The sequence below is a fragment of the Pristis pectinata genome, chromosome 6, assembly GCF_009764475.1.
Source record: "Pristis pectinata isolate sPriPec2 chromosome 6, sPriPec2.1.pri, whole genome shotgun sequence".
Classification (NCBI taxonomy): Eukaryota; Metazoa; Chordata; class Chondrichthyes; order Rhinopristiformes; family Pristidae; genus Pristis; species Pristis pectinata.
In genome coordinates this window covers 111522123-111542082 of record NC_067410.1, presented here as the reverse complement: position 1 = coordinate 111542082, position 19960 = coordinate 111522123, and the positions used below count along the sequence as shown (strand labels likewise).

The 19960-nt window shown below is 52.1% G+C and overlaps 1 protein-coding gene across 2 annotated transcripts in view; it reads left to right on the top strand.

The window, feature by feature from the left end:
• The window catches only part of fndc3ba (fibronectin type III domain containing 3Ba), a 347890-nt gene that overhangs the window by 170169 nt on the left and 157761 nt on the right, over window positions 1-19960 (top strand). The window contains exon 4 of one of the 2 annotated variants that reach the window (XM_052018780.1): window positions 4916-4992. The exons of the other annotated variant lie outside the window; for it this stretch is intronic. Within the exon in view, the coding sequence (XP_051874740.1) occupies window positions 4916-4992 (77 nt within the window). The remainder of the gene's footprint in view (window positions 1-4915; window positions 4993-19960) is intronic. 2 annotated transcript variants of the gene reach the window in all.

Sequence of the window (19960 nt, the reverse complement as noted above, 5' to 3'; positions counted from 1 at the left end):
CTCCACCACCGTTGCCGGCAACCCATTCCACACACTCACCACTCTCTGAGTAAAAAACTTAACCCTGACATCTCCTCTATATCTACTCCCCAGCACCTTAACCTGTGTCCTCTTGTGGCCACCATTTCAGCCCTGGGAAAGATCCTCTGACTATCCACCCGATCAATACCTCTCATCATCTTATACACCTCTATCAGGTCCCCCCTCATCCTCCGTCGCTTCAAGGAAAAATATAGTGAATCTCCTTTGGATTGCCTCCAGCATTACTATATTTTTTTAAGTAAGGGGACCAATAAATATTTGTTGTTATAGCGACATTTGCAGAGGTGCAAAGGGACCTGGGAGTCCGAGTTCAGGATTCCCTAACGGTTAACTTGCAGGTTGAGTCGGTAGTAAGGAAGGCAAATGCATATTGGCATTCATTTAGAGAGGACCACAGTATAAAAGCAAGGATTTAATGCTGGCGCTTTATAAGGCATTGGTCAGACCACATTTGGAATATTGTGAGCAGTTTTGGGCCCTGTATCTAAGAAAAGATGTTCTGGCCCTGGAGAGGGTCCAGAGGAGGTTCACGAGAATAATTCTGGGAATGAAAGGGTTAATGTACGAGGAGTGTTTGATGTCTCTGGGCCTGTATTCAATGGAGTTCAGAAGGATGAGGGGGGATCTCACTGAAACCTACCGAATACTGAAAGGCCTGGATAGAGTGGATGTGGAGAGGATGTTTCCATCAGTGGGAGAGTCCAGGGTCTGAGGGCACAGCCTCAGAATAAAGGGACGTCCCTTAGAACTGAGATGAGGAGGAATTTCTTCAGCCAGTGGGTGGTGAACCTGTGGAATTTGTTGCCACTGAGGGCTGTGGAGGCCAAGTCATTGGGTGTATTTAAGGCAGAGATTGATAGGTTCTTGTGTGGTGAGGGGGTTAAGGGTTACGGGGAGGAGAATGGAGTTGCAAAGAAAACAAATCAGCCATGGTTGAATGGTGGGGCAGACTCGATGGCTGAATGGCCTAATTCTGCTCCTCAATGAGACCTTAAAGCAGGGTTCTTCCCTTGGGTGGTTTGATGAGTGGTAGGTTCTGATGTCCCTTGACTGGTGGAGGGTAGCTGGCAGTCAGCACAGTGCCAAGGGAAGAGCTGCTCCCTGGGGCACTGCCAGTGAGACAATGATAAGATAAAATATCTTTATTAGTTACATGTAGATTGAAACACACAGTGAAATGTGTCTTTTTGTGCAGCCTGCAAGTGTCGCCACACTTCCAGCGCCAGCATAGCATGCCCACAACTTCCTAACCCGTACATCTTTGGAATGTGGGAGGAAACCGGAGCACCCAGAGGAAACCCACGCAGACACGGGGAGAACGTACAAACTCCTTATGGACAGCGGCCGGAATTGAACCCGGGTCGCTGGCGCTGTAATAACATTACGCTAACCACTACACTACCGTGCCTGCCGCTTCCAGCTCATCTGCCCTTGGAGACGGGTTGGGGCGATCGGGAAGGGCTGGGGCTAACTGGAGAGCTCTTCGGAAGAGTTAGCAAGGGGAGAATGGGTCGGGCGAGTGTACCGAAGCCTCTCAGCGCATGGAAACAACTGGTCGTGCAACACCCTCGCCTCCGGTCATGGAGTGGCAGCCCCCGCACCCTGACATTCCATCCGGGATCGGGGACCTGTCGGAGTGAGATGGGAAATGATATTAAAACCAAACCAGCGTGAAACTGAGGATTATAAAAGCATTTCCAGCTGTTGGCAGAGAGACTGAGGGAGAGACTAGCCCCTGGTTTTCCCACCGGACCGAGACACTTGTTTGGCGGGGATGGGGCTTAAGGCAGAATTTGGAATGTGGGATGAGTTTACTGGATGTTTGGCGAGGGAATGCTCGGCACCAGGAAGAGGAGCAGGTGAGGGGCTGGCTCCAGAGGGAGGTGGAGTGAGATCCACAGCTGTTGTCGCTGTGCGAGGGAGAGATTGCAACAGTGCAGCAAGGGGAGGGGCAGGTCGCAGCTCACCGAGCAAAGCATGGGGGCACTCCTGTCAGCTAACTCCAGCGAGGAAAATCACTGCAGGGTTTCCGTCTCCTGTTCCCACCTCCAGGCGGGGGTTGCAGTCTGCAGGGGCGCAGGGTGGTGTCATGGAGCACTGGTGCATGCACTGGTACTGTGTCATGATGCGCAGGATCCTGCTCTGGTGCCATGAAATTGACCTGTGAAGCGCAGGTGCATGCACTGATACTGTTGTGGGTCACTGGTGCATGCAGTGATTCTGTTGTGGAGCACTCGTGCTGTTGTGCAGCACCAATGCATGCACAGATGCTGTGTTGTAGAGCAGTGATGCCCGCACCTCTCTCCCACTCCCTCCCTCTCCCTCCCTCTCCCATTCCCTCTCACTCTTCTCCCATACGGAAACTTCAGCCCTTCAGCCCAACTGGTCCATACCGACCAAGATTCCCATCTAAGCTGGTCCCATTTGCCTGCGTTTGGCCCATATCCCTCTAAACCTTTCCTATCCATGTACCTGTCCAAATGTCTTTTAAATGATGTAATTGTACCCACCTCAACCACTTCCTCCAACAGCTTGTTCCACACACCCACCACCCTCTATTTGAAGAAGTTGCCCCTCAGGTCCCTTTAGATCTTTCCCCTCTCACCTCAAACCTATGCCCTCTATTTTCTGGTTGCCTTTCTGTGGGTAAAGGACTGTGTGCATTCACTGTATCTATACCCCTCATGAATTTTAACACCTCTATAAGGTCACCCCTCAGCCTCCTATGGTCCAAGGAACAAAGTCCTAGCCTGCTCAACCTCTCCCTATAACTCAGTCCCTCAGGTCCTGGCAACAAAATCTCCTCTGCACTCTTTCCAGCTTAGTGGCATCTTTCCTATAGCAGGGTGACCAAAACGGAACACAATCTTCCGAGTGCGGCCTCACCAACATCCTGTACAACTGCAACATAACGTCCCAACTACTGTGCTCAGTGCCGTGACTGATGAAGGCCAGCGTGCCAAGCACCTTCTTCACTGCCCTGTCTCCCTGCGATGCCACTTTCAGGGAACCATGTATTTGTATTCCTGAGTTCCTCTGATCTACAACGCTCCACAGGGCCCTATCGTTCACAGTGAGAAGAGACTGCTTCTGACAATGGGAGGGCTGGTGACGAGAGAGGAACGCCAGCGTACCAAAAGGGGGAATGAGAGTGTTGCTGCCTCTTGGGTTCTCCAGGTAGACCCCATCAGAAGAAACACCCTCATCAACCTTGACTAGCAAAACAAGGCATTCTGACATAAAAACAAGGAACCTTGGAAACACTCGGCAAGTCGGGCAGCATCTGTGGAGAGAAAAAGAGAGCTGATGTTTCAGGAGCTGATAGCCCTGCCTTGTTTCTACCTCAACTGAAATCAGTCAGACAGAGGGCCTTTCTTTACAAACCCTCACTGTCCATCCCTGACTAGCGATGATGTACACCATCCCTCTGAATATCCCAGCGAGAAGTCTTGCCTATAATCACTCCCGTTCCCTTCTCCGATCACTTCAGCCTCCTTGAAGTCAGGAAGGACACCTGGAGCCAGGGAGGGTTGGGGATAAAGGTTGACCCTGGTAAAAATCCCACGCCTGCTGTTTGCACAGAGGATTTGGGAGCGGGTTTTCCCTCCTACCCTGTGTTTATCCCTCAATCAACATAAAATGATCAGGTTATTGGGATCTCTCTGTGCACAAATTGGTGGCTAATCCCTCTTTCTCCCTACAAAAGTAGATAAGATCTTTATCAGTCACATGTACATCGAAACACACAGTGAAATGCGTCTTTTCTGGGGCAGCCCGCAAGTGTCGCCACGCTTCCGGCGCCAACACAGCACGCCCACAACTTCCTAACCCGTACGTCTTTGAAATGTGGGAGGAAACTGGAGCACCCGGAGGAAACCCACGCAGTCACGGGGAAAACGCACATCTTTGTCCAGTAATATTAGGCAGTGATTAGACCCTACCTGGAAAACTGTGTGACTCTATGAGTGGTATTTTAATAAATTGATTTGTTATTGTCTTATGAGACCATAAGACATAACAGCAGAATTAGGCCATTCAGCCCACTGAGTCTGCTCCACCATTCGATCATGGCTGATTTATTTTTTCCTCTCAACCCCATTCTCCTGCCTTCTCCCCATAACCTTTGACGCCCTCACTAATCAAGAAGCTACCAATCTCTGCCTTAAATACACCCAATGGCTTGGCCTCCACGGCCGTCTGTGGCCAAAAATTCCACAGATTCACCGCCCTCTGGCTGAAGAAATTCCTCCTCATCTCTGTTCTAAAGGGACGTCCTTCTCTTCTGAGGCTGTGCCCTCTGGTCCTGGAACCAGAGGTCACAGTCTCGATATAAAGAGTCGGCCGTTCAGCATGGGATATGAGGAGAACTTTCTTCATCCAGTGTTGGTGAGTCTGTGGCGTTTTCTACCCTAGAGGTCTGTGGAAGCTCAGTCATTCAGTATGTTCAGGGCTCAAGGACAGTTTCTATCTCGCTGTTATCACACTCTTGAATGGACCTCTTCTACAGTACATTAAAGATGAACTCTTGATCTCCGAATCTGCCTCATCGTGGCCCTTGCACCTTATTGTCTACCTGCACTTTCTCTGTGACTGTAACACTTTATTCTGCATTCTGTTTTCCTTTTGTACTACCTCAATGTACTTGTTAATGGAGTGACCTGTCTGGATGGCACGCAGACAAAAGCTTTTCACTGTATCTCGGTGACAATAATAAACCAATTATTCAAGAAGAGATGAATAGTTTTTGTCTACGAAACTGTTCCCAGGGCAACAATGGCTAACAACTGAGTGGTCTATCCCTGTTTTCATTTTGCGTGTTTATATGTTCTGAAGACCCCTCCCCTCCACCCCCTCATGATGTGTGTCATTGCAGGTCCAGCTGAGGTGCCCATGATGTCCCCCAATGGATCCATTCCCCCCATTCACGTCCCACCAGGTTACATCTCACAGGTGAGTGATCACGATGAGCGGCTGGGTGCTGGAGGCAGGCTCCGGCCTACTGAAAGGGTGACGTCCCGACCCCCTTCCTCCCGAACATAACCCAGGGGAGGAGTGGGCCCAAGCGGTGCAGCTCCCAGCCTCGGGTCGCCAAAGACTGCACCAATGGCTCCATCGTGAGCCAATGAAGCACACCAGGAGACCAGGGACATGGGGGATCCAGTCCAGAAGGAGGGCTCGGAGAAAGGAAACATAAACACAGTGTCTTATGTTATTGCTTGAGTTTTTCTTAAAGAGGAGATTGGATGAATAGGGATCCAATGTGGCAAATGTATAGCACAGGGAGAGTATCTGTGGGCTGTGGAGGGGATTCAGTGGGTGGGGGGAGTCGGTGACGGGGGAGAGTGTCCATGGGGGCAGTTGGTGATGGGGGAGAGTGTCCGTGGGCTGTGGGAGGGGATTCTGTGGGTAGGGGGAGAGTCAGTGACAGGGGACAGTGTCCGTGGGCTGTGGGAGGGGATTCTGTGGGTGGGGAGAATTCGTGACAAGGGAGAGAATATAATTTAGTTGTTTAATTGGGACAAGAGGAATTCAAAATGTCAATCCCTTTGAGCAGGATGTGGATTAGCCACTGGTTTAACAAAACAGTGCTGACCTGTCTTTGAACTCAGGAGGTGGAAGGGTGCCTGGGGTTGTGTTAGATGGGTTTTGCTTGTGTTGCAATGTGTGTTACTGGAACTGAGAGTAAACGTGTTTAACTCATGACTTCCAGAAAGCTGTACATTCCTGAATGAAGAGGTGTGTGTGTGTGTGTGTGTGTGTGTGTGTGTGTGTGTGTGTGTGTGTGTGTGTGTGTGTGTGTGTGTGTGTGTGTGTGTGTGTGTGTGTGTGTGCATCTGTTTTGGTATTTGTGTCCCTGTGTACTCATGTACGCGATTGTATGTGCGTGTTTGTGTGTATGTATATCATTTTCAGAACGAATGGGGAACTGTTTAGCCCAAGGTGACCGTACTCCCAGAACCAAGGCCCTCCCTGCCTCACACATCAAGCTGCAGTCTGCAGATGACACTTTGAGTGTTGTCCACACTCAGAGACCAAGCTCTGAGCCATGGACAACTCCTTCATGGTGCCAGCATCTTTACTTTCTTAGAAGGTTGAGGAGGGTCAGCATGTCACCAAACCCTCCAACAAACTTCTACAGACGTGCTGTTGAACGTGTCCTGACTGGGTGCATCACGGTCTGGGATGGCAATTCAAATGCGCAGGAATGTAAGAAGCTGCAGAGAGTAGTGGACTCAGCCCTAATACATCACGGGCACATCCCTCCCCACCATCGGGAGTATCTACAGGAGGCGCTGCCTCAAGAAGGCAACATCCGTCATCAAAGATCCCCACCATCCGGGCCGTGCCATCTTCTCGCAGCTCCCATCGGACAGGAGGTACAGAAGCCTGAAGTCCCCACACCACCAGGTTCAGGAACAGTTACTTCCCTTCTTGAACCAACCTGCACAACCCTAATCACTGCCTCAGTACAGCAACAATGGGACCACTTTGCACTCCAATGGGCTTTGTTTGTTCTAATTGTGATCTTTCTTGTATAATTTATGTTTAATTTATGTTTTTCTTGGGAATGCTGCTTATCTGATGCTCTGTGCCTGTGATGCTGCTGCAAGTAACTTTTTCGTTGCACCTTTTCCGTACATGTACTTGTGCAGTTGGCAATAAACTTGACTTTGACTTTGACACGTAGAATGGGCATAACACCCAATATCCATGAGGCAAAGGTCCTCCCACTCTGCCGCAGTTACACACTGCCCTCTGATGATAAAAGTTCACGGGGAGACGCTGGAAACACGGACCTCTTCCCGTATCACAGGAGCCACATCGATGGTGATATTCAGTCCAGCAGCACAGCCTTGAGTCGGTTATAGAAAAGGGTGTTTGAAGATGGAGACTTGCCACAAATCTCCTGGTCTACCTGCCCTCTTTAGGCTTCTGAGACCTGGGCTTTCTCCAGCAGGTATCTGAAAACATTGGGAGATACTACCAACACTGTCCTCTCCAAGACCTCCACCTTCAGTGGAAGGGTAAGTGTCCTCTCCGAGGCCAACATCCCCAGCACTGAAGCCCTGGTTACTCTCCATCGATTGTGCAGGGTTGGGCACATAGTTCACATGTCCTACACCAGGCTCCCAACACAGACACCCTATTCCGAGCTCTGTCCTGGGAACAGTTTATCAGGTTGACAGAGGAGAAGATTCAAGGATGTGCTCAGACTCTCGTTGAAGAACGCAGCTTCCCCACCGACTCCTGGGGTCCTCTGGGCTACGGACCACTCAAAGTGGAGGAGGGGCATTCGGGATGGGATTGGAAAACCTGTGGACATGCGCTGGGAGCAGACGAAGGTCCAGTGTAAACGACAGAAGGAGCACTCCACCTCCTAAACTACCCACCCCACCCTGTAATCCACCTTCTGACTGCTCCCCCACCTCCCAGAAGATTCTGTGGGTCCTACACTTGGTTCATCAGATCCCATGGAACCCAATGGATTGGTGGAATCAACTCACCCTCGATCCTGACGGACTGCCAGAAAAGGATGTATTTGCAGTTCGAATTATGTATATCTGTATACATCTATGTGTGCATGACAGTGTGTGTTGTGCGTGTGTGTGTATTTCTGTGTATGCGCATGTATTTCCGTGTGCATGTGTTTTACTCTGTGTGTGTATACTCTGTGTGTGTGTGTGTGTGTGTGTGTGTATGTGTATACTGTGTGTGTGTGTATATTGCATGTGTGGGAGAATGCGTGTATTTCTGTTTATGTTTGTGTATTTCTGTGTGTGCGTGTATTACTCTGTGTGTGTGCACTCTGTGTTCATGTGTATATTAATGCGTATGTGGGAGAATGCGTGTATTTCTCTGGGTGTAACAGACACACAGAGGTGTATCCCCCACCCCTCGGGCCTCCTGTTTACGATGTGGACGGCAGCAGTGTGTGTGGGGTGGGTGTTCGGCATAAGCACAGAGACAGGGGCTTCACTGGAGCCTTGGGACAGTGTGTTCGGTCCTCTGGAGGGGGACTCTGCAGGGCCACAGTTGCCCCTGCGTTGTTCCCACGTAGCCGGAGCTCATTCGGTGAGGAAAAGCTTGTGGACACGACGTACGGGGATGAGGGGGAGTATTCTGTAACACTGGCTGGGGGAATGCCTTGAGGACTAACTCTCTCTCTCCTTGTCCACTGCAGGTGATCGAAGACAGCACTGGGGTGCGCAGGGTGGTGGTGACGCCGCAGTCGCCGGAGTGCTTTCCACCGAGTTACCCCTCAGCCATGTCTCCCAGCCACCACCTGCCTCCGTACATCACGCACCACCCTCACCTCATCCCTCACTCGCACGCGGCGTACTACCCCCCCCGTCACCGGCCCCGGAGACATCCCCCCTCCCTTCTACCAGCACCACCTGCCGCCTACAATATACGGGGAGCAAGGTAACCGTCGGCCGCAGCCCAAGGACTGCCCCCACCCCCCCCCCCCCCCCGGGGACGGAGCAAGGGGGGTGTGGAACACTCGAGGGGCAGTGAGGAGATCCCCAGGGAGGGGCACAGGCAGACCGAGGGACCTTCTTCTGGGGGCACGCATGGGCTGGAGGTCTGCAGTGTGAGTTGTAGGGAGGGAGGTGGGAGCAGGGATGGAGAGGAATGGGTGGGGTGGGGGGGGAGTACAGGTGAGGGGGGAGCATACAGGTGGGGGGGAGAGTACAGGTGAGGGAGGGGGAGTAAAGGTGAGGGGGAGAGTACAGGTGAGGGGGGAGCATACAGGTGAGGGGAGGGAGAGTACGTGAGGGGGAGAGTACAGGTGAGGGAGGGGGAGAGTACAGGTGAGGGGGAGAGAGTACAGGTGAGGGGGAGAGTACAGGTGAGGGGGAGAGAGTACAGGTGAGGGGGAGAGTACAGGTGAGGGAGGGGGAGAGTACAGGTGAGAGGGAGAGAGTACAGGTGAGGGGGAGAGAGTACAGGTGAGGGGGAGAGTACAGGTGACAGGGAGAGAGTACAGATGAGGGGGAGAGTACAGGTGAGGGAGGGGGAGAGTACAGGTGAGGGAGGGGGAGAGTACAGGTGAGAGGGAGAGAGTACGGGTGAGGGGGAGAATACAGGTGAGGGGGAGAGAGTACAGGTGAGGGAGAGAGTACAGGTGAGGGGGAGAATACAGGTGAGGGGGAGAGAGTACAGGTGAGGGGGAGAGAGTACAGGTGAGGGAGAGAGTACAGGTGAGGGAGGGGGAGAGTACAGGTGAGGGAGGGAGAGTACACGTGAGGGGAGAGAGTACAGGTGAGGGAGGGGGAGAGCACAGGTGAAGGAGGGGAGCATCAGAGGGGAGACCTGATAGAGGTTTTTTAAATTATGATAGAGTGGAGAGTCAGAGTCTGTTCCCCAGGGTAGAAATGTCAAACACCAGAGGACATGCGTTTAAGGTTGGGGGGGTGGGGGGGAGTTTAAAGATGACGTAAGGGGCAATGTTTTTCCACTGAGGGTGGTGGGTGCCTGGAATGGGTTACCAGGGGGAGTAGTGGAAGCAGGCAGTTTGTGGAGTTAAGACACTTTTAGAGAGCCACATGAATGTGAAGGGAATGGAGGGATGTGGACGATACACAGGAGGAGAATGTTTAGTATAAACTGGCATCAAGATCGGCACAACATTGTGGGCTGAATGTCCTGTCCAGTGCTGTACTCTTCTGTGTTCTAGTTGATAGAAAACTTGTCTTCTTGGAATAGATCGTGGACACAGAAGTCAGAATGTTTTAAAATTCCCATCGGCAAAATACTTCCCTTAAAAAAAACTCCTGTGGTTTGAACCTCCAATTAAACTGCCCTCTGCACTCAACCCTTATCTGGCAACCAAGCTATGACTGACCCCAACGTACAGTGGTACCTCAGCTAGCAATTTAGCACTGAATGATCCCAGGCTGCACTTACTGAATTATGGAATTATATTGCATGGGAGGGGGTCATTTGACTCCTGTATAATTAGTCTTACTCTTCCTGTCTCTCAACCACTCTAAATCTCCCCTTCCAATAATTTTCCAATTCCATTCAGAAGTTTAATCCGGGCAAGTGTGAGGTGCTGCACTTTGGGAGGTTAAATGTAAGGGGAAAGTATACCGTAAATGGCAGGACCCCTTAACAGCATTGATGTACAGAGGGATCTTCAGGTCCAAGACCACAGCTCACCGAAAGTGGCTACACATGTAGGCAGGATGGTAAAGAAGGCTTGCCTTCATCAGTCAGGACACTGAGTATAAGACTTAGGGTGTTGCAGCTGTATAAATCTTTGGTTAGGTTTTGGAGTATTGTGCGTAGTTCTGGTCGCCCCATTACAGGAAGGATGTGGAGGCTTTGGAGAGGGTGCAGAAGAAGTTCATCAGGATGCTGCCTGGATTAGAGGGCATGAGCTATAAGGAGAGGTTAGACACACTTGAGTTGTTTTCTCTGGAGTGGCAGAGGCTGAGGGGAGACCTGATAGAGGTTTATAAAAGTATGAGAGGCACAGATAGGGTGGACAGTCGGACTCTTTCAAATACCAGAGGATGTGCATTTAAGGTGAAAGGGGGAAAACTTAAAGGAGATGTGTGGGACAAGTTTTTTTACACAAAGAGTGGTGGGTGCCTGGAACAGGCTGCCGGGGTGGGGGTGGAGGCAGATACGACGGTGGTGCTTAAGATGTTTTCGGATAGGCACATGGATGGAGGGATATGGACCATGTGCAGACAGAAGAGATTTCTTTTGGTATCGTGTTCGGTACAGACATGATGGGCCGAAGGACCTGTTCCTGGGCTGTGCTGGTCCCTTCGATCGTGCTCCGATCCTCGTGGGATGTTCCGGGTGACCACTGGCTGCTGTTTTACAGCTGTCTGTCCTCTCCGCAGAGTTCATCCCGCTGTATGGGATGTCCAGTTACATCACCAGGGAGGACCAGTACAGCAAACACGACCGGCTTCACAAGAAGCTGAAGACCGACCGGCAGAACCGGCTCAACAGCCCGCCCACCGCCGTCTACAAGAGCCACATGAGCTCCTGCACGGCGATATACAACGGCTATGGCAAGGCGCCGTGTGTGGCCGGTGTGGGAGGGGGTGGCGGAGGAGGGACCAGCCTCAAGAAACCCGAGCGGAGAGCCAGGAGCAGCCCCAAGATGAACGAGCAGGAAATCCAAGGTGAGGAGGGTCCTGAGGGCAGTGTTGGGCTTCGGGGACAGGGGGCTGGGGAGGAGTCAGTGCTGGAGGGGAAGGGAGGGAGAGGAGCAGGGACATCATCACCCTAACCCAACAACCAAGACCCCCCACTCTCCTACTCCACACACCCCCTACCTCACTCTCCCCCACTGTCCCCACCCCCAACACTCTCCCCCAGCCACCACACTCTCCCTCACCCCTCACATTCTCCCCAGACTCCCTCCACCCTCCCCTCCCACACTCTCCCCTACCCCCACACGCCCCCCACCCTCCCTCACCCCCCACATTCTCCCCAGACTCCCGCCACCCTCCCCTCCCACACTCTCCCCTACCCTCCCTCACCCCCCACACTCTCCCCAGACTCCCCAACCCCAACACTCCATCAATCCCCAAACGTTCCTTTCCACAGAGAAGAGGCCATTTGATCTATCAGGTCCATGCCAGCCCACAGGCCAAGCTCATCACTCCCATTCCCCCCCCAACAAATATTCCTGACCCCACCCTGTCAGACCCCACCCCCAACATCCTTCACCCAACCACCTTACCCCAACAGTCCACCCAACTCCTCCAACCCAACTCCACTCAATAACCCCTGCCCATCCACCACTGTCAGCCTGGGTCACACCCACCCACCCACCTCCCCTGCACTCCACAGCACGAGCTGTTGAGAGCCTTGTCACTGGCACAGACCCAGGCTCCTGGCCTCTCTGTTCCCTCCACCCCCACCCCAGAGCTCGGAGGAATTGAATTTCCTTCCCAGTCGTCTCACACTCCTCTGACACGGTGTGGTTGCCACAGAGACCGAATTCTTGTCAGTTGAGCAAGGCCTATCAGTTACCAGCCTGACAAAGCACAAGGTATCCCCTTGTCTCAGGAGCTGGGCTGCTGGAGCACAGCCCTGCACTTGATTCTGGAGAGATTCCCTCCAACCTAAACCCCTCCACCCTGCCTTCCCCCTCCCTCCCTCTCCATCCCTCTCCCACGTACCTGCCTCGCTTTCCTCAGCCTGTCAGGTTGGAGCTGCAGGTTGTGGCATTCTTGGGAAAGATGATACGCTCTGGGCGACCCTCCACACTCCGGCATGTCCCACACAATATGGTCGGTGTCTTGACTTGATGCTTGGATCCAGAGACTGTTTGATAGGCTTTAGAGAGTTTATTGTGCACCTGTGCACCTGCTCTGTGTGTGTGCGCGTGTGTCTGAGTGTGTGTGTGAGAGTCTGTGTATGTGTGTCTGTGTGTGTGCATGCGTGTGTGTGTGTGTGTGTGCATGCATGTATGTGGGTGAGTGTGCAACTGCATATGTGAATGCACGTATGACTGCTGCATGTGTTCGTGTGCAACCATGCATGTTTGTGACTGTGATTGCATGTGTGAATGCACATGTGCATGCTGCGCATGTGCGTTGAACCGTGCATGTGTGTGACAGTGCATGCGACTGTGTTTGCACACACACGTGGCTGGGAATGTGTGACTGCACACGTGTGTGTATCCATGTTTCCGCCCCTGGATCCTCACCGACCCAGCCTTGGACCTGGGCCAGGAAGGGAGGGCGGGCGGTTCTGCAGCACCTTTCACAGCCGCAGTGCTCTGCAGCCATTGCGGAACTGTAGAAAACGTGGCAGCTGCTTGCGCAGGGAAAGATCCTGCACACCGTTGACCTTTGGGAAATGCTGCCTGAGGGCGGCAGGGCCACCTCCTGGCAGCTCTCGTGGCTGGGGGTCTTTTATTGTCCATCGGAAGGGTCACATGGAGAAGGTGGCACCACTGACCCTGTGTCCCTTCCTTGGACCCTGGGTTACCAGCCCAGATCACAGTCCCTGCAGTGGGACCCATCTCCTCAGCCTGCGGCCTGAGATCTGACCTAGCTCCAGAAACTCTGTCCGATCTGGACCCAGTCATAACCTACATCCATCGTAACTGACCCAATCCCTTCGGACACCCCGACTGCCCATGCAGAGATACCAGGTACTTGGAGAAAACCACGCAAACAATATCTGTCTCTAACTGTCTGGGTTGAACTCCTGACTCTCAGCAGCAGGACAGGAACAGTGAGGAACTCAAATCGTGGCTTGCACTGTGTTATTTGCAAACTATAATTCACTTTAAACGTTTTATAACAGCGGTTTTATCTCAAGGAGTAAATACCACGTTCTGTGTGCTCCTCTGTGACTGGAACACTGCCCCATGACAAGACACGGAGCACACAAGGGCCTTGAGACGGCCTTTAAACTGCTGTGTGACAGTGGGTGATTGTAGTCCAGAGGAACAAAAGTCCCTTGAGAAGGTGGGGCTGGTGTGGACAAGGGTCACTTGTGAAGCCACATTGATGCTTGAGCCCCCCTTTCCCAAGTACAGACACAGGAGGGGGCTTCCTTCTTCACCCCCACAATAATTAAAAGGGTCACCGTGTCCCAGCTTGAGTGGGAAATGGAGAAAGTGGGAGAGAGAGAGATGGGCAGGAACTGGTGGGAGAGTTTCAGGAAAATGCAAGGAGAAATGGGAATAAGAGGAGAAACAGGAAAATTAGAGAGGGGAATGAGAGAGTGCAAATGAGGGTTGGGAAGAGGGAACAGGAAAGTAGTTAATAAGTGTGAACAAGAGTGACGGGTACAGGAGAGGAACCAAGCTGGTGTAGACCCTGTGACCACACAGCACTCCCTCAGAACACCAGCCATGGGCTGAAGCCACAGCCAAGCAAGACTGCATCCCACCTGGGACCTACACCATCTTAAATAAAAACAGAAAATGCTGGCAACACTCAACAGGACAGGACACATCTGTGTGAAGAGAAACAGAGTCACGTTTCAGGTTGAAGAACTTTCATCAGAATGCAACAGAGGACCTTTCTCCGTCTCACAAGTAGAGTTTAATTTGGACAAGTTCGTGGTGTCACATTTTGGGAAGACAAATGAGGGGAATGAGTTTCACAGTGAACGGCAGGGCCCTGGGGTGCGTTGTAGAACAGAGGGACCCAGAAGTACAAGTACATGGTTCCCTGAAGGTGGCGTTACAGGTAGACAGGGTGGTGAAGAAGGCATTTGGCACGCTGGCCTTCCTCAGTCAGGGCACTGAGTATAGAGGTTGGGATGTTATGTTGCAGTTGGACAAGACATTGGTGAGGCCGCAGTTGGAATATTGCGTTCAGCTTTGGTCACCCTGCTAGAGGAGAGACGCCATTAAGCTGGACAGAGTGCAGAGGAGATTTACGAGGATGTTGCCGGGACTCGGGGAACTGAGTTATGGAGAGAGGTTGAGCAGGTTGGGACTTTTTTCATTGGAGCGTAGGAGACTGAGGGGTGACCTTATAGAGGTGTATAAAATCATGAGGAGTATTTTTTCAGGGACAGTCTTTTTCCCAGGGTTGGGGAATCAAGGACACAGGTTTAAGGTGAGAGAGGAAAGATTTAATAGGAAACTGAGGGGCAACTTTTCACCCAGAAGGTGGTCAATATATGGAACGAGCTGCCAGAGGAAGTGGTTGAGGCAGGTACATTAACAACGTTTGAAAGACACTTGGACAGGTACATGGATGGGAAAGGTTTAGAGGGATATGGACCAAACGCAGGCAAATGGGACTAGCTTAGATGGGAATCTTGGTCGGCATGGACCAGTTGGGGCCGAAGGGCCTGTTTCCGTGCTGTAGGACTCTCTGACTCCACGCCAAAGGATCATAAACTCCAACAGCCACTGGACCTGAAGCGTTGACTCTTGTTTCTCTTCCCAGAGATGTGACCCGACCTGCTGAGTGTTTCCAGCATTTTCTGTTTTATTTTAGATTTGTAGCATCTGCAGTTTTCCTCCCCATATGTCCTTCTTTCCTGGCACAGTGCGAGAGCTGGGTGGAGATCCTGGCGCGCTGGTGGCTGGGAATTCACAGGGCATCACAGGGTGCCTGTTCCCTCTGAAAGCTGAGCAACAGGCATTCTGCTGTGAGGGAGGTAAGGAGTGTGTTTGTCTTTCCCCAGCGCGCTCGCCGGCATGCAACCAGGGCAGGCAGGGAAGAGGGGAGTTTTGTTAAAGAACCATTGTTTGCAACTTGGCAGAAGTGTGGGAAACGGATCCAACCCCACAAAGCCTCAGAACCTGCCTGGGCCAAGGCACCAAGTGTGAGCGAGGCCTGCTCCCTCTGCTCCCTCATACCCCCAGCTGGTACTGACAACCCACTGGCTGAGGGTGAAGGCAAGAGGGAAATAAAAAGTGGTACAGACAGCCCCCTCTCCTGGGTCCTACAGACTGAGGCATTCAGACCCTCAGTGCTCTGTGACTCTGTCCCATGAACAGCGCGGCAGAGACACCAACTCTCTTGCAATCACTCCACAGACATTTGAGCCCAATATCTCTGCAGGACTTGAGGGAGGGTCACACTGCGGGAGGGGTAGGTACTGAAGGTGTGCCGCACTGTCAGAGCTGCTGTGTCTGGATGAGACATTGAACCAAGGTCCACTCCCCCCCTATCGAACGTCCCATGACTGCAGATGGAGAAGAGCTGGAGAGGTTTCCCAGGATCCTGGACAATATTTATTCCTCAAACAGCAACACTGAAGCAGAATGTGAGCAGTATCATATTGCTTGGTGTGCACTGATCCCCACCGTCCGTCCCACATCCCAGTCATCACTGTGCCTTCTGTGGGCCATCCTGCCAAGGAATGTGAGTGGTGCTGTGGAAATACAGGTCCCCTTCCACCGGGGCTGGTGCTGCACAGTCGACTGGTGGTGCTGGCTGCCCTCCCGAGTTAATTCAGGGCAGGGCTGTGGTTTACATGAACTGGTGGAGACTGGAATGTTGAAATGGCAGAGCTCCCAGCATCTCTGACCGCCCCGGTGTTAATCTCCAGACTCTCCACGGCCTCTATCCCCATCCCAGGATGGTAATTCTATCAAGAATGGACAAAATCCAAATCCTTTTGGGGTTCCTTCTAAAATTATGGGGCATGAAGCATCGTCATGTCCTTCCACCAACAACCGCCCCAGTTACACTAATCCCATTTTATTCACCCTACATTCCAAGTCAAGTCAAATTGAGTTTGTTGTCATGTGCACAAGGTGAGGTACAGGTACAATAAAAAACGTGCTTGCAGCAGCCTCACAGGCACGTAGCTACAGACAACACACAGAACATAAATTATCCATAAACAGTGAAGAAGGAGACTGTGCAAAGCAAGACGTGAGTGCAAAAAGAAACCACAATCAGAGAAAAGTCTAAGGTAGTGCAAGAATACGGTGGTGTAGTGGTTAGCGTAACGCTATTACAGCGCCAGCGACCCGGGTTCAATTCCCGCCGCTGTCTGTAAGGAATTTGTACGTTTCGCCCCGTGTCTGCGTGGGTTTCCTCCTCGGGTGCTCCGGTTTACTCCCACTTTCCAAAGACGTACGGGTTAGGAAGTTGTGGGCATGCTATGTTGGCACCGGAAGCGTGGCGACACTTGTGGGCTGCCCCCAGAACACTCTATGCAAAAGATGCATTTCACTGTGTGTTTTGATGTATATGTGACTAATAAAGAAATCTTATCTTAGAGATGGTCCCATGGACTTATCCCCCGTGCGTTTTTTTGCTCTAATGTTCCCAACAACTCCCCCAGATTCTACCCCTCACCCACACACTAGGGGACAATTTAGAGTCACCAATTAACCCACCAGCCCGCACGTCTTTGGAATGTGGGAGGAAACCGGAGCACCTGGGGGAATCCCATGCGGTCACAGGGAGAGAGTGTGCAAACGCCACACACAGGCAGCACCGGAGGTCGGGATTGAACTTGGGTCTCTGGTTCTGTGAGGCAGAAGCCCTAACAGCTGCACGACTAAGTCTTTCTTCCTATGCCTGGACGAGTGCTGCCCCTCTCCTGTTCTAACCTGAATTTCATTCCACCCCACCATATTTCCATATATTTCCAACTACCGGATACTGAAAGGCCTGGATAGAGTGGACGTGGAGAGGATGTTTCCATCATTGGGAGAGTCCAGGATCCGAGGCACAACCTCGGAATGAAGAGACATCCCTTTAGAACTGAGATGAGGAGGAAATTTCTTCAGTGAATCTGTGGAATTCATTGCCACAGAGGGCTGTGGAGGGCCAAGTCATTGGGTGTATTTAAGGCAGAGATTGGTAGGGTTCTCGATTGGTAAGGTGGGGGCAGTTAAGGGTTACGGGAGAATGGGGTTGAGAAACAAAATCAGTCCATGATTGAAATGGCGGAGCAGACATGTGGGGCCCATGGCCTCATTCTGCTCCTATATCTCATGGTGTCCCCTTCCCCAACTCCACCTCATTGTTGATGCTTCCAACTGACATGAAGCCCATCAGTTATGTGGGAGGACTTCCCTGAGGATGTGCTTCCTGACCATCCCCACTCTGTCCTTCCCCCTTGCTCTGCAAACTCCCCAGCAGAGGGAACGGTTTACTCCCACTGCCCCAATCAATCCTTTAACCGTCCTAAGTACCTCCAGTTAGGTGGGCTTATTCCTTTGTATTCTAGACGTTGGGAGCCCATTCCAACAATGCAGTTTAACCCTTCAAGCCCGGCGTTTTGACAACAGCAGGATACCCTCAGGACAAGTTACTGCCTTCTGGGGTCGCTGCACCCTGTGTGGCCAGAACTCGTAACCATAGTCCACTCCCAGAGGACGGGTCACTCACCCGTGCCCCATCTGAGCTGCTGCTCTGAAGTCTGAGCCCTCAAAGGGAGGTCTCTCAACGCCTCAAGAAGAAAGCTGACAATCTCAAGTCCATCCTCCCCTCTACGGCCAGGAGTCACAAGCGGCCAACAGTATCGGGGGAGAGTCCACTGACCCCGTGGACTCTGAAAACCTGAGATCAGCAAACGTAGGAGTACCGTGTTCAGTTTTGGTTGCCCTGTTATAGGAAAGATGTGGTTAAACTGGAAAAAGTGCAGAGAAGATTTACGAGGATGTTGCCCGGACTCGAGGGACTGAGTTATAGAGAGAGGTTGGCCAGGCTGGGTCTTTATTCCTTGGAACGTAGGAGACTGAGCGGTGACCTTACAGAGGTGTATAAAATCATGAGGGGTATAGATAGGGTGAATGTGCATGGTCTTTTTCCCAGGGTTGGGGAATCAAGAACTAGAGGGCACAGGTTTAAGGTGAGAAGGGAGAGATTTGAAAGGGACCAGAGGGGGAATTTCTTCACACAGAGGGTGGTGAGTGTATGGAACGTTGGTTGAGGCAGGTCCAATAACAACACTCGGACAGGTACATGGATAGGAGAGGTTTAGAGGGATGTGGGCCAAATGCGGACAAATGGGGCTAGCTTGACGGGCACCATGGTCGGCATGGACCAGTTGGGCTGAAGGGCCTGTTTCGTGTGACCCCATGACTCTAACCCCATCCAAGTATCTCACAGTGGGGTTAACAACATTTCACTGAGTCACAGGGGAGTTATTACGGCTGTAAAACTAGTGACAGTGTAGTGGAGCATGGCCCTGAACCTCTGTAAATCATACAGTGGTGCAGCAGAGAGACCCACCGCCTCACAGCACCGGAGACCCCGGTTCAATCCTGACCTCTGCCGCTGTCTGTGTGGAGTTTGCATGTTCTCCCTGTGGCTGCGTAGGTTTCCCCCGGGTGCTCCGGTTTCCTCCCACATCCCAAAGACGTGCGGGTCGGTGGGTTAATTGGCAGCTGCAAATTGACCCCCTGGTGTGTGGGTTGAGGGGTGGAATCTGGGGGCAGTTGATGGGAATGTAATGCCATAACAACAACTGCAGGGGTACTGGGGAATGGGACTGATGCGATTTGTCTGCTGGGAGCTAGGACAGAGCCGATGGGTCAAACAGTCTCTGAGTTACTAAGTGGCTACGAATTCAATAAATCTGTTGATTTGTATCTGTGACCGACTTGCTAAATATTCAAGGATTTGTGAGCCTGGCTGAATTCAGAATGGGGAGAGGGACTTCATGAACTGACATCACCTGCAGAAACAGAAGGGCCCCAGAGGAGAGGTGACAGGACCCTCCTGCCCCGTAACTGCTGCAGAGGGGGGAGTGACGGGACCCTCTTGCCCCGTAACTGCTGGCAGTGTCGAACATTGCAGTGCTGATGTCTGTATGCCGGGGACCTCAACTTCATCTGGTGGCCATCCACAGCTCTAACCTGTTTTATTCTGTAACTTGATTTTCAGATTATGATTCGGAAACAAAGAGAGTTCAAGACATGCTTTCTGGGATGGGCAAACCACAGGTATGTACGGAATCCTCGGCTCGTTCCTGTGCCTGTCCCAGTCTCCGCCGGGCAAGTTGGAGAGCAGCCTGGGACTTGGTTCTGCCTGAAACACTTGCTGTCCACCCTGGTGGGGGCTCGGTGTTGTCCGTCGACCCCAGCACCTCGAGAGTGGCTGAGGTGTGGAGCATGCCACCCGAGAGGTGACTGAGATGGGTAACAGGGAGATCAGATGACTTTATGAGAGAGTGAGAAATAAGAAACAGTGCTGAAAGGAGATGAGTCGTGTTGAAGAGACAGTACAGGCTGGTTGGACTGAAGGCTCAGGGTTTAAATACTCCATGCCAGGAGCTGCTTCATCCCTCTTACTGCCCTAAGACAGTGGCACAGCGGGTAAAGCCACTGCCTCATAGCCCCAGAGACCTGGGTTCGATCCCGACCTCTGGCGCTGTCTGTGTGGAGTTTGCACGTTCTCCCTGTGACCGCGTGGGTTTCCCCCCGGGTGCTCCGGTTTCCTCCCACATCCCAAAGGCCGCAAGTGTCAGTTTATAGAATCTGGGTGGGGATGATGGGAATGTG